General features: G+C 34.8%; 1 protein-coding gene across 1 annotated transcript; it reads right to left on the bottom strand.

Moving 5' to 3' along the window:
* Positions 1 to 2,130: 2,130 nt before the first annotated feature.
* On the bottom strand, positions 2,131 to 11,384 carry LOC110816478 (Tetratricopeptide repeat (TPR)-like superfamily protein). The gene is made up of 6 exons (XM_022044686.2): positions 11,110 to 11,384; positions 8,965 to 9,334; positions 4,533 to 4,712; positions 3,855 to 3,981; positions 3,480 to 3,593; positions 2,131 to 2,453 (listed from the first exon to the last, which is right to left on the bottom strand). Exons 2-6 carry the CDS (start codon positions 9,307 to 9,309, stop codon positions 2,338 to 2,340), a joined length of 882 nt encoding a protein of 293 aa, XP_021900378.1. The 5' UTR covers positions 9,310 to 9,334; positions 11,110 to 11,384; the 3' UTR covers positions 2,131 to 2,337.
* Between the last annotated feature and the right edge of the window lie 859 nt (positions 11,385 to 12,243).

The raw sequence follows: 12,243 nt of genomic DNA on the forward strand, positions 1-12,243 counted from the left end.
TTTCTTTTTCTCTTTTCTTTTTCTTTTTTATTGATTTAAAGGAAAAGAGATTAGTTGTTGATGTGATAATACACTTCTTTAATGAAGTGTATTATTGTGTTTGTAAAACAATGGAGCCCAACAGAAAATATTCGAGTACCAAAAGTACTTTCCTTCTATATATATATAGCAAATGCATGTATACATAATACATAAATATGCATATCCATACATGTATATATACAAATTCCTCTATATTTAAAAAAGATTTACTTAATTGGTCTATTTTTAAGAAAAAAAAAAAAAGGATAATGCTTGAATTTTTTACTCTTTCCATCTTTCAATTTTACTCTTTAAATTGATCAAATGTGAGTTTTCCTTTTATCAGAATTAACGTTTTTTTTTTTTTCATTTGGACCCCAATTCTCATATAGAAAGTTAGTATGTAAATATAATATAAAATGTACAAATAAAATTAATTTTATCATACACTAATATGTAATATGATTAAATGTTGAGGGTTGCATAAAATAAGATATGATTATGGAAAGAAAATATAACAAATTATACACAGAGTAATAATCTCGGATTGGAAATTGTAAGTGGAATATTGATGGACCCCCTAACTCCTATTCTTAGTTTGGGTACACATCCAATCAAATAGGACATGATTGATTTTCTGATAATAATAACAAAATGACTTTGACTGCAATGCTCCTCAACAAAATTGAAATAGAGAAATTAAGCAAAACAATAAATAATAAAGAACAAAAACAATAGTCCTACATACATATATATATATATATATGCGTGCGTGTGTGTGTGTGTGTATAATGAGAATATGACACTAAATTTTGAGAGAATTAAAACAATATGATATGATGCTGATGGGGTCATTTGATTAATTTAAAGCTTTGATTAATCCGAATATTCTTCTTTATCTTTTTTTCCTCTGCTAATTAACCTTGATTTTTGGCAACCTATAACTTTAATGATTATAAATCATTTGAATTTTACCCATATGAAAATTTTCACTTGGGTTGCCAGAAAAAAAAAAAAAAAAAAAAAGAGAGGGTCACGAAGTCTTATCTTTTATCAATATCGTTTTACATGCTGTTCTGTAATTTTACCGAACATGAACATCATTGTTCTCAAGATCATGAAAGAAATAAATAAGTGTTGTGCTGTCTTCTAATTATACTTAATTATTGAATTTTTTTAATTATTTAATATATAAAACTTAGCTATAATTATACGTCTGACGTATAATTATAATTATATTGTAAATTTCATTACAATCTTTAGATAATTGGCGGCTGGTTTTAGGAAAATTTGAAGCTATAATGATTTTAATATATCATGGACATCAAAAACTAGCGTAGATTCAAAATCAATATTCTTCCAAATGTACTCTCGAAATTAATATTGTGAATTTTCAAACACCGTGAGTAATTTTATTCAAGAATATGTAGTGGATTTTCAATAAATTGGAATGGTCTTATAAATTCTAAATACCAAATTTTTACATCTTATAAAAATTTAGTCTCTGTTCATCCAATGTCTGTCTTCTAAATAGTCACTAGTACAAAAATTATATAACTCCTCATAACTCATAATGTAAACTTTGCCCCTTCTACTTATTGCATTCTTATACAAGTACCCTCAAACGCCATGACTAAAAGGTTTTACTAACGAGCAAATAAACAATACTGAACATCTCAGTAAATTTTGCAGAAACTACCAATTCTAGCACAATGCGAAACAAAGCACTAAATCACTTGTTAAAAAAATTAAGAGTTAATGGTGGCACCAAATTCATTATTCACATGTATGTATATTTTACTAGTTACCCTTTTTTTTCAATATATTTCTCCTTAAGTACCAATTTTTTAACCGAGTTCTTTAAATATTAATACAAATATCAATTTGTGCATAGCCTATCAAACTCGCGAAGTGCAACGCGACCAACTCCCCGACCGCCAAACCATTCAATAGCTTCTCCAGGACGCCAAGAATCATGAACAAAATATAGCCAAATCCAATAAAGAAATAGAAATATATATATATATATATATATATGAAAAAAAAATATATAACCTTTTAGAAAGTGGTCCAAGTGATCAATGTCCAAACAAAAACCTCAAAGCAGGATAGCAGTAAATAAGCTGACCATACAACCAAGAAACAGTCATATGGATCATCAATTGATGAAAATATGAAGCACAGAAAAAAAGCTATTCCGTAACAGGCATTTACTTGTGTATACACTCTGACTATTACTACTCCAGCATCTCAGCCTATTATATAGATGCTGGTCCCATTTTAACCCATTGTTATATCCCCCACAATTATATTGAACTAACGCTGGAACGATATTGAATAGGAACCTGTGTTTGGATCTTTAACAGCTTTGAAGTTGTCGACACTCATTCCAAAACGACCCAGAATGGAGTTGCCCATGTCTTTCAGCTTTGCTGTTCAAAGAAAAACAAGATTGCCTGGTTAATAAGTAGTCAAGAGGGCATACAGATAAAAACAAGATCCTAGACTGTTAGCTCCTCGGAAGTTTTCATCTCTGAAAAAAAGTGTCAATGGCAGCATTTTTTCCTGACACAAATAACCCATTCAAGGGTTGATCAGGGCTCTAGCACAGATGGCCACGTCCTGGCTTCCTTTAGAAGGAAGCTCAGGTTCCACTGCAGCCTGTGTTGGCAGTTCACTATAACCAAAAAAAGAACTTAGCAGGGTTTTAAGGGACTACATTTGCCTGACACTAGGGGCTTTGCCTGCCCTCTACAAAGAGAAAGAAGAGAGAGAGAAAGAGAGAGAGTGTGTTGTCTGCTATATACAATATTGATGATAGAATAAAATAAAAACATGCAAAAAATTCCCAATATTAGGACACTTCTCCTGAGGAAGACTCATAAGCATTACAAACTGTAATTGTGGACCATTTTGCTTTCACTGGACCACTAATTTTCTGAAACAAGAGTAAATGACGATAGTACCCTATGTTTTGCATACACAACAGAACAGATAGGGCAGTACACACAACAGAACAGATAGGATCTGGTCCAGCAGACAAGGATAAGCTAACAACGCATAGTTTAATAAAGAGGATAAATTGATCGCTGAGCAGTGTCAAAACAATACCTATATGTGCTTGTACAGAGTCACTGCAACATAAATAGCTAACTACCCTATGTCACGATGCATGTACGCATTGGGTTATGCCCTTGTTTACCATCCATTTTCATTTCTAATGAAATTGGTGATTTGGCATGGATGAGCAAGAGAATTGATATGAGGAAAATCAGGCACATGGATTCCTAATTGTTTGGACTTACTGAAAACATACTTGTCCAGTTTGGTCTAAATTATTAGTATAAACATAAATAGCAAAATAAATTTAATATTCCCATCAAAAGAACAAACAGCAAGACTCTGAATCCCTGTAGAAGACAAGAAAATATGAAACAGCAGCAAATTATAGCACATACCAATCATCTCCTCCTTCATCTTTTCTCGCTTCTCAGCAGCTATTGGCTCTAGTCGGTGAATGCTCCTTCTGGCCTGGTCATTTGAAGGATCCAGTTCTAATAATTTCTTCATATCTGCAAATTTAAAAAGAAAAAAAAGACAGAGACAAGGTAGCAAAGGAGGCAAAATGAAACGATTCAGAAACATCCTCTCAGCATGAGAACCATAAAAGTAAAAGTGCAGCAGCAGCAGAAATACTCGGACTTGATGTTAAAAAATGATATTATGAGTCTACAATTTCCATTGCAGGTAATGAATTTCAGCACAATGACAATGTGGTAATTCTGCTTCTATGCAGATCAATATGATGTATTAACAATTATATCTGAATTTACCAGCAATGGCCTCTTCATAGTGTTCAAGCTTCTCATGAGCGTCTGCTCTTCTTAGAAGGGCTTTAGTGTATGCAGGATTTAACTCTAATGCTTTTGTGCATTCCTTGATGGTGTCCTCATATTTTCCCTGAGATAAATCCACATTAAATCAAATCTGGAAAATTAATTCAAAGGCGAATTCATCATATAACTGGACTAGTAGAATCAATAAAGAAGTTAAAACAAAATAAACAAAATGGCAAATAAACATTCAAAGTTTCAACAATGTAGTCAAGGTAGGATGAGACGAACTAACATTAGGAATTCGGTTTTTGCACTAGAATTTTCATCCATTCAGTTATCATATTTTCCTTCTATGAACTGGAAGAGAAACTGATATGACAATATACATACTATAAGGACTGAAGAAAAACTCAACAATGTATGGATTCACACTACTCGACTCTGCCATGGAGGAATGAGGACCTAAAGAAGTATATCTTACAATGAAATATGTATTCACTCTTGTTGAAAGCAACATCACAGTTAATGTCCCATAGAGATAACCAAAAGAAGTACAGAGGCAATTGGCATGATTGTATAGATGCGATCAGTGTTTAAAAAAATTACAGCTTTATCCAAACATAAGTTGGCCAATACAAAATCAGAAATGCAAAGCAATCAGTCACGATTACATACCAATTTCAGAAAGCATATAGCTCGGTTTGCATGACACACAGAACGAAGCTCCACAGATGCAGGCATCTCCGGGGCAACTTGTAAAGCAAGCTCATACTGTGATAATGCCTCCTCGTACTGACCATTGCCAAACAGCTTATTGCCCTCAAGTTTCGAGTCATTTGCTTGTGCCAAGGCTTTCTGCATCAGAAGAGGAAGGAACATTGTACATACTTCACCTCCCAATTGTTCCGTAAACATGCTACAGGCTACTAGCAAGCATATTTAGGTGAAACAACATATGCGGTACCACTATCAAGTCTCCCAGTATATAACATGTATGATCTACAGAGGAATTTAGTGAGTCCCAGGGAATCTATATGGAAGACCAGCAAACAAGGTTTTCAAGAACACAAGTAATGCCTACATGCCAGTGATGGAGAAGGATATAAAAATTTGTGTTCGATGAACTACTCAATATTGAGTCTACAAAAAAGGCAGAGCATTGTCCACCTTCTTAACAGGTTCAATATTGTCTTCCTTCCCAGACCTCCCAAGTGATATTTCCTTCTCCAAAATAGGCATAGGCTTAACTAAATTTCACAAACCTCCATTTTAATCTTCCATATGCATTCGGAGGAATAAGAGGGTTAATTATGATATTTCAAGTACATTAAAGGAAAAAAAACAGACATCATTCACCCATACATAGAGGAATCCTAGTAATTACAACAACAAAAATGAGAATGACAATATGCTCATTTTCGCAGTTCCAGACTCTACATCTGGTTACAGGGCCTTCTAATATAAGTCCCGAAGCAAGCAAGCAATATAAGTCCCGAAGCAAGCAAGCTTTTCGCTTCCTAGTTTCCCGGCCTTGCTGGCCTACGATGAGGCTCGTATAAGAGAATCCCCAATCTTCTAGAAGAAACCTCTTTGGATTAATAGTTGATGATTCTTATCAATGATGACAGGTGTATTTATTGTGAGAAAGTAATTGAATAAGATCCCTATTACGATTCTAAGAATCATTCCAAGTCCTAATCTAAATCTAATTATAATTTTAGCAATTATAGTCCTAGTTTTATTCCAATCTCCTAATCTAAATCTAAATTTAAATACTTAAAAGAAATTTTAAAGAATTCTAACTCTTCTTAGTTCCTTAAAGAGGCCAACTTTCTACCCAACTATAGATTCAAAAACCTTTCCTTTGCTGCTTCCATGGGTCCCATGCCTTTATTTTTGTGTACTGTAACGCTCACCACTAACAACAATTAATTAAATGTCCAAACAGGGCCTCCATTCAACCATACATCATCCAATACACTAAATGAAAGCATCATAGTTGTCAATTTAACTATACAAAATCTCTAACAAATTTTGTTGACTAACATATTCTTATAAAGAAAATGATGAAAACATAATGTGCGTTACAAGTTACACAGACCATTTCTAAATAGAAATTTTCCAAAATTGAAACAACACAGTAACAATGGGAAATTGTTTGAAAGAACACAGACCATTTCTAAATACAAAGATCTCATGTCTTGGGAGCCGGTGATTGAATTGTTTGAAAGAAAACTTTCAGAGTAGAAGAGAAGCTTTCTCTCTAAAAGCGGGAGATATACATTAATCAAGAGCATTTTATCTAATCTCCCAATATATTATCTATCAACAATTACTATCCCTTCCAAGGTGGCGAAAAGATTGAAAGCAATACAATATAGATTCTTTTGGGGTGATGGTGATGATGATCAGAAATACCATCTTGTAAAGTGGGACATTATCAAAGAGCCTCCCAAAATGGGGGGGTTGGGAATTCAATCCTTGGGTGATGTGAAAAATGCTTTACATGGTAAGTGATTGTGGAGATACTTGAAAGAAGAAAACAGTTTGTGGAGGAGAATTGTACATTCGAAATGGGATAATTTCATGACAAGAAGGGCTGGCTGTAGAATTACTATCCCTCATGGGAGAGGCCTGTAGAGGAAAATTATGATGCAATGGACTAACTTTTAGCAATGTTTTTCATGGAAACTGGGTGGAGGCAACAAGATTTACTTCTGGGATGATGATTGGTGCAAGGTGGGTTGTCTTAGAAGTATATTTCCCAGTATTTTCAGCATTGCTCATCCAAGAATTTGCGTGTGGAGAATGCTGTCCAGCTTGTGAATGAAAGAGCTGTGCGGGCTATCAAAGCTTCTCAGAATTTGTATGATTGGGAGGTGAGTGAGTTTGAAGAATTAATAAAGATTCTTGAAAATCAGAAGGTATCTATGTGTGAGGATCAAATCGGGTGGAAACTTGGGAATAATGGATTGTTCTCTGTCCAATCATACTACAAATTCCTATTTAGAAAGAATGGTGAGGGTAGGGTTATTTTCTTGGCAAAACAAATCTGGAAAACAAAAGTCCCCCCCCCCCCCCCCCCCTCCCCACCCCCCGTATTGCTTTCTTTGCTTGGGAAGCTTGTTGGGATCAAATTTTGACAATTGATAAACTGAAAATTAGAGGAAGGATCCTGGTCAATGGCTGCATCTGTTGTCTTCAAGCTGAGGAAACTTGCAATCATCTACTTTTGTGGTGTCCGACTGTGCACAGTTTGTGGTGTATGATTTATGGACTATTGGGGATTGAGTGGGTAATTGCCGGATCTGTTAGAAAGGAAATTTGGGCTTGGGATGGGCTATCTGTAAAAAATAAAACTGCAAACTTGATTCCATTGACAGTTTTTTGGGTCATATGGAAGGAGATGAATAGTAAAGTTTTTGACAATATTGACAGTAATATTAACAAACTAAAAGATAGATGGTTACATTATTTTGGATCAGTATTGTTAGATCAATGACATTATTAGTTATGTGAATTTTGTGAATGTCATTGACATACTAACACGATTGTAAATTCTCTTTATAAAGGAGTGGTACCCCCTCACTTGGTACCTTGTTTATATATATATAACTTACTTTTTTATTTAAAAAAAAAAAACAATGGGAAATTTACTATATTTAAGATGTTTGGGCCAAGCCAGTAACAAAAATAAGAGGCTTGGTTAGGTTTATAAAAGATTTACAATATGGACAACAAAGAAAAGAATATATTAAATTTTCTGCATTAAATTCTTCTTTGTTAGATGTGGAAAGAGGTAATTCCAGATAGTTTGGGAGTTACCAAGGCAGTTCAGGAGTTATCTATTCCATGGGACATAACGTTTCAGGATCCTATCTTGTCTACAAAGTTTTTTTATCAATCTGAGTATCTATGAATAAAGAAGAAAAAGCAGAATAAATGTCTTAAGAAAAGATCTGACTTTCCTACACCAAATTCAAAGCTAGAAGGCTTCTCTTAAAGACCATTTATATATTATCTCCAGTGAGCCTTTCCGTCCATCCAAACCCATAACTAGACCTAACACAAGACTTGATAATATATATCTTTTTAATTGTCTGTTTCATTTTTGAGAAATATCCTACCAACTGTAACTCCGCAAGAGACAGCATGGCATATAAATTTAGGCAAAACAAAGAAATTTTATGACTACTCAAGTTCATCTTTTCTGTGAGGGAATTGGGGCCATGGAGGAGGATTGAAATGACTGATGCTTAGTCAATTGGAAGTAGAAGCAGGGGGAACTGGGAAAATAAATGAGAAAGAAAAGAAAGGACATATGTTAATTTGTTATGGGTAATGTTATGGTGTATTAGGAAATGGGTGGACAAGTGCATTAGGAGAATAGGTCAGTATCTGTTATGTGTAAAATGATGTTTAAGCATGAACATGTGTCTTAGGGAGAATAGGATAAAGAAGAAGTTAATTCTGAAAATAACTTTTAATAAATTACTCATTCTCTTGTATAAATATAGACTGTCTTCTTGACAGATTTTTAGGTAAGAAAAAATTTATGAAAAAGTATTGAGTACTTTCTAACTTAAAAAGTCATTGAGTCTCTCTTAACAAACTCATGTTATTAGCAAGAAATCAAAAACCGTTGGGCTCTTTCTTAACGAGCTTATACTAATAACAAAATCTCATAACAAGATCCATAAATCGAGACCGTAACCTAACTTTCCGTAAAATCAGCAAGAAAATCTAATATTGTCAGGATATGAGAAAATGAGGTAGAAAAACAACATCTCCCAAGGTTCACTTTGAACCTATCTCCAGGCAGTATACGAGCCAACTAACCCTTTTATTCCCCACTACTCATGTATATATATATATATAAAACTAAATCTGTCCATTTCCCTTGCCTACTTCAACAATTAGAAGATTATTGTTTCAACAACATATGCCAGAGTCTAGCATTTGATTTTCTAAGAGTAACTGCTTTAATTGGGAATTCCAACCACAAACCCTAACAGCCACATGACTCACAGCTGAAAGCTAGAAAAAATTAACCACATAAAAATGAAAAGTGGACAAACTGATGGTCAAATAGAAAGAAATATTTCACCTGTTTCAACTCATCCTCATTCAAGGCATCTTCAAAGGAGTCCCCTCCTTTCACCTGCTGCTCGTGCTCCTTCCCTTGCCCTTGTCCTTGCTGCTGCTGTTGTTGTTGTTGTGATGATTGATGATCAGATGAGTCTTGTTTAGCACCTCCATCATCATCTTCGTCTTCACTGATTTCTCGCTCACTGGCAGTCTCAAACCCATCAGATTCTCCATTACCACTGGCTGCAGTAGCAGAAGCTTTTTTCTTATCATCTCTTGTGCCTGTCTTTTTGGAAGATGATGATTTCGGTGGATTTTCCACAACAGTCTCCTCTTCATTGTCCTCTGGTTCTATCACCACCATTTTCTGTCTTTGTGGCCTCCAAAATCTACGGGCAGACAAAATGTGGACAAATAATTTACCATAATACGTTGTGGTGCTAATTGAAACAATATTAAGGGTCAAAGTGACAGCAAGGCACACTCTAGGTCTTTTTTACTGCTCTATTTGCAGAGGTACGGTCATTTAAAAAGTCTCTGGAAAAGTTGGAGGACACCCATTATGCTGTATAAACTAATTAATTAGTACCTAAAGGGACTAGCAGTGTCCTATCCCAGATGCATCCATTAAGTAGGACACATAAAAGCTAAGCCGCAAGGCCTGAACTGTCATGAGCATGACTTCATGACATCAAGGCTCTCCAGAAAACATTCAAAGGATTAGAAATGAACTAGTATTATAAAGAGAAACCAGGTTCCAAAAATGTACAAGATTATATTGGTGAAGCAAGAATCATCTGAATATATATCTTGTTTTAATATTCTACAGATGCTACTGCTTAAAAAAAAGAATTAAAAAATGACAAAAGAAGATTAAAGTTCATTGATACTTACAGTATTAAAATCATGCATGAATCAATCTAAAGCAAAGATGGTTTACCCATCCAAAGCATAAACAGAAGTGAGGAACAAAATGCAAGGGGTATGGCATGCGATCATTTCATCTTCAAGCCAAAGCAGTCTAGAGCAGGAAGGAAATTCATAAATGCGATTCAAACAGTAACTTGAAGAGAAACAGAGATATCAACACTTACGCATCTCTCCTTCGAAAAAAATAAAAAATTCCCCAAGACACTAGTTCTAGCAGGCAGTAATCAGAAATGACAAGCAAGTCAGCAACATGCTAAAATAACCAGCTTAAATAAACTGGATTGAAATTACAAAACTTCTATTAACACCAAAATAAGAATTAGAATGAAGTCCTGAACTGAAAAGAGATAGGAACACCATAAACAAAGCAAAGCACCTTTCTTAAAAAATCAAGTAGATTGATTGTCTGAAGCAGGATGTGAACTGCAAACAATAAAAGTTTTCAAAACTTACTCCTAACTGAAATCTTTAACACAGAGGAGAGACGGAAATGTGAAATCTGGAATTAGTACAGCCTGATCAGTATGCAATTAACAATCAAATAAAACAATCCTTTTTCATATTAGTTTCTAATTAGACTGCTTTTCATGCATAGCACTAAAAACAATCTCCTATCTCTTTGAAGCAATCTAGAAAGAACACCATGCATAAATATATCCCATATCACAGTTTAGATTCAAAACATGCACCCAATGATATAAATGCAAACAAATGAATCAGGAGTGAAATTCAGAGAAATACATATTTAAGCTTGTTTTTTTTTTTTAAATAAAAGTACGAAATATATTAACAAGCACCAAGGGGGTGCCAACTCGTATACAAAGTATTACATATCTACCAAGATGTCAATAAGGTCCCCAAAATCCTCCATTGAATACAATAGATGATCCAACTCGTATACTAAATAGACAAACATTTTTGCATGAATACTAGAAAGCTTTAACTCCATTTTGGTGTTGCTAACATTTTTATCCCATAAGCAATTGACAGATAAGTGTAAATCACAAATCAGTCTCAAAATAATAAGATCATCAATCACAGTTACGCATGTTAAATTTCAATCAATTCCAACGATCAGAGGGAACCAAATTTATGCAGACTGTATTTCCCATCTGACTGATCATGGGAATGAGAAATACATTGCTTAACCACTGTCACCAAATCACTATCTTGCTGAAAACAATCCATCACTTCTAGAATAATTAACGAAGCTCTTAAAGTGAAATTCACTAACCACACTGTCGTGACCGTTCCAAGTGTGTCCTCTAAAGAGTAAAGGCGTTTAATCTCTCCTTCTTCAGTTCTCTCTCCTATGCTCTAGCTCTCCTTTCCAGGTTTCCCCTCTCTCATGCGATTTCAGCCTCCCAAAACCTAAGTACGATATTCTCACCTCTCTGCCTTTCTACAAATTACGCCAGAAACTCGCCTTCAATTCTTCATCGCAAAAGTTTTTAGAACCTTCATCAGCGCGTGAATTCCCTGGTTATCCTCCAGCTTCTGGTTTCTTCTCTCTCCTTCCCTTTTTCTTTCTTCCTCTGGAGCCTTCTCTCGTAACAGACGCCAAACTAAGCCAGCATTTTCATTTTCTTTCCATCTATGATCGGGTGCAGTCGATATCAGTGCAACCTTTTTAAATCCTGTATATCCAAGGGCCAGGATCGAATAGGCCTAAATCTATTATGGACCCCCCAAAAAGCCTGCAATTGCATTATGGGCCCATTAAGATAAGATTATCAACTTTGGGCCATCAGTTCTAGAAATCAATCAACACTCCAATCAATGCCGCAACCCTCGGCTTTTTGCTCCCTTTTCGCACACCCAAACTTCACAAAACGACATGATGGACTCGGCACATGCAAAATTTCCTTGATGGCTTGGCCATATAGCGAAAAAGAATAAAATTAAGACATCAATTTTATTTTGGGTTTGCAAAATAATTGATACCAGGGGGGGAACTGGTAAAAAATTTATGAACAGTTTATCCTTTTTTTTATTTATAATTATTATTTATTATTTTTAGATTGGAATATAAAATTTATTTTTAATGTAACAAAAACAATGGAAAACAAATGTTAGTAGCGGCAGGAGACGGAAGCTCCGCTGGCGGAAGTGGTTGAAATGATCGCATGTCTCCCACACGCGACGACGGTGATGCAGAAGAGATCACAGCCATTCATTTTTGCGACTAGCGTAGTAGACGCGAACAAGTCAAATGATGGCGTCATGCTCGATATCTGACATCCACCGTTGGATCAAGCAAGTAAAAAGGAAATCTAAATATCTAATCTAAACACCCTCTAGATTATAAAATAATAATATTTCCTACTTTTTGGGTAAAATAAAAGAAAGGAGAGAGTTTCCAAATTGC

The sequence above is a fragment of the Carica papaya genome, chromosome 6, assembly GCF_054855325.1.
Source record: "Carica papaya isolate Zhongbai chromosome 6, ASM5485532v1, whole genome shotgun sequence".
Classification (NCBI taxonomy): domain Eukaryota; kingdom Viridiplantae; phylum Streptophyta; class Magnoliopsida; order Brassicales; family Caricaceae; genus Carica; species Carica papaya.

Excerpts from the sequence above, each read along its gene's own strand:
- LOC110816478 (XM_022044686.2), bottom strand. The coding sequence starts at position 9,309 with ATGGTGGTGATAGAACCAGAGGACAATGAAGAGGAGACTGTTGTGGAA. Across the intron at positions 4,713-8,964 it reads ATGAGGATGAGTTGAAACAG|AAAGCCTTGGCACAAGCAAA; the intron begins GTGAAATATTTC and ends CTTCTGATGCAG. Across the intron at positions 2,454-3,479 it reads GATGAAGGAGGAGATGATTG|CAAAGCTGAAAGACATGGGC; the intron begins GTATGTGCTATA and ends TTCTTTGAACAG.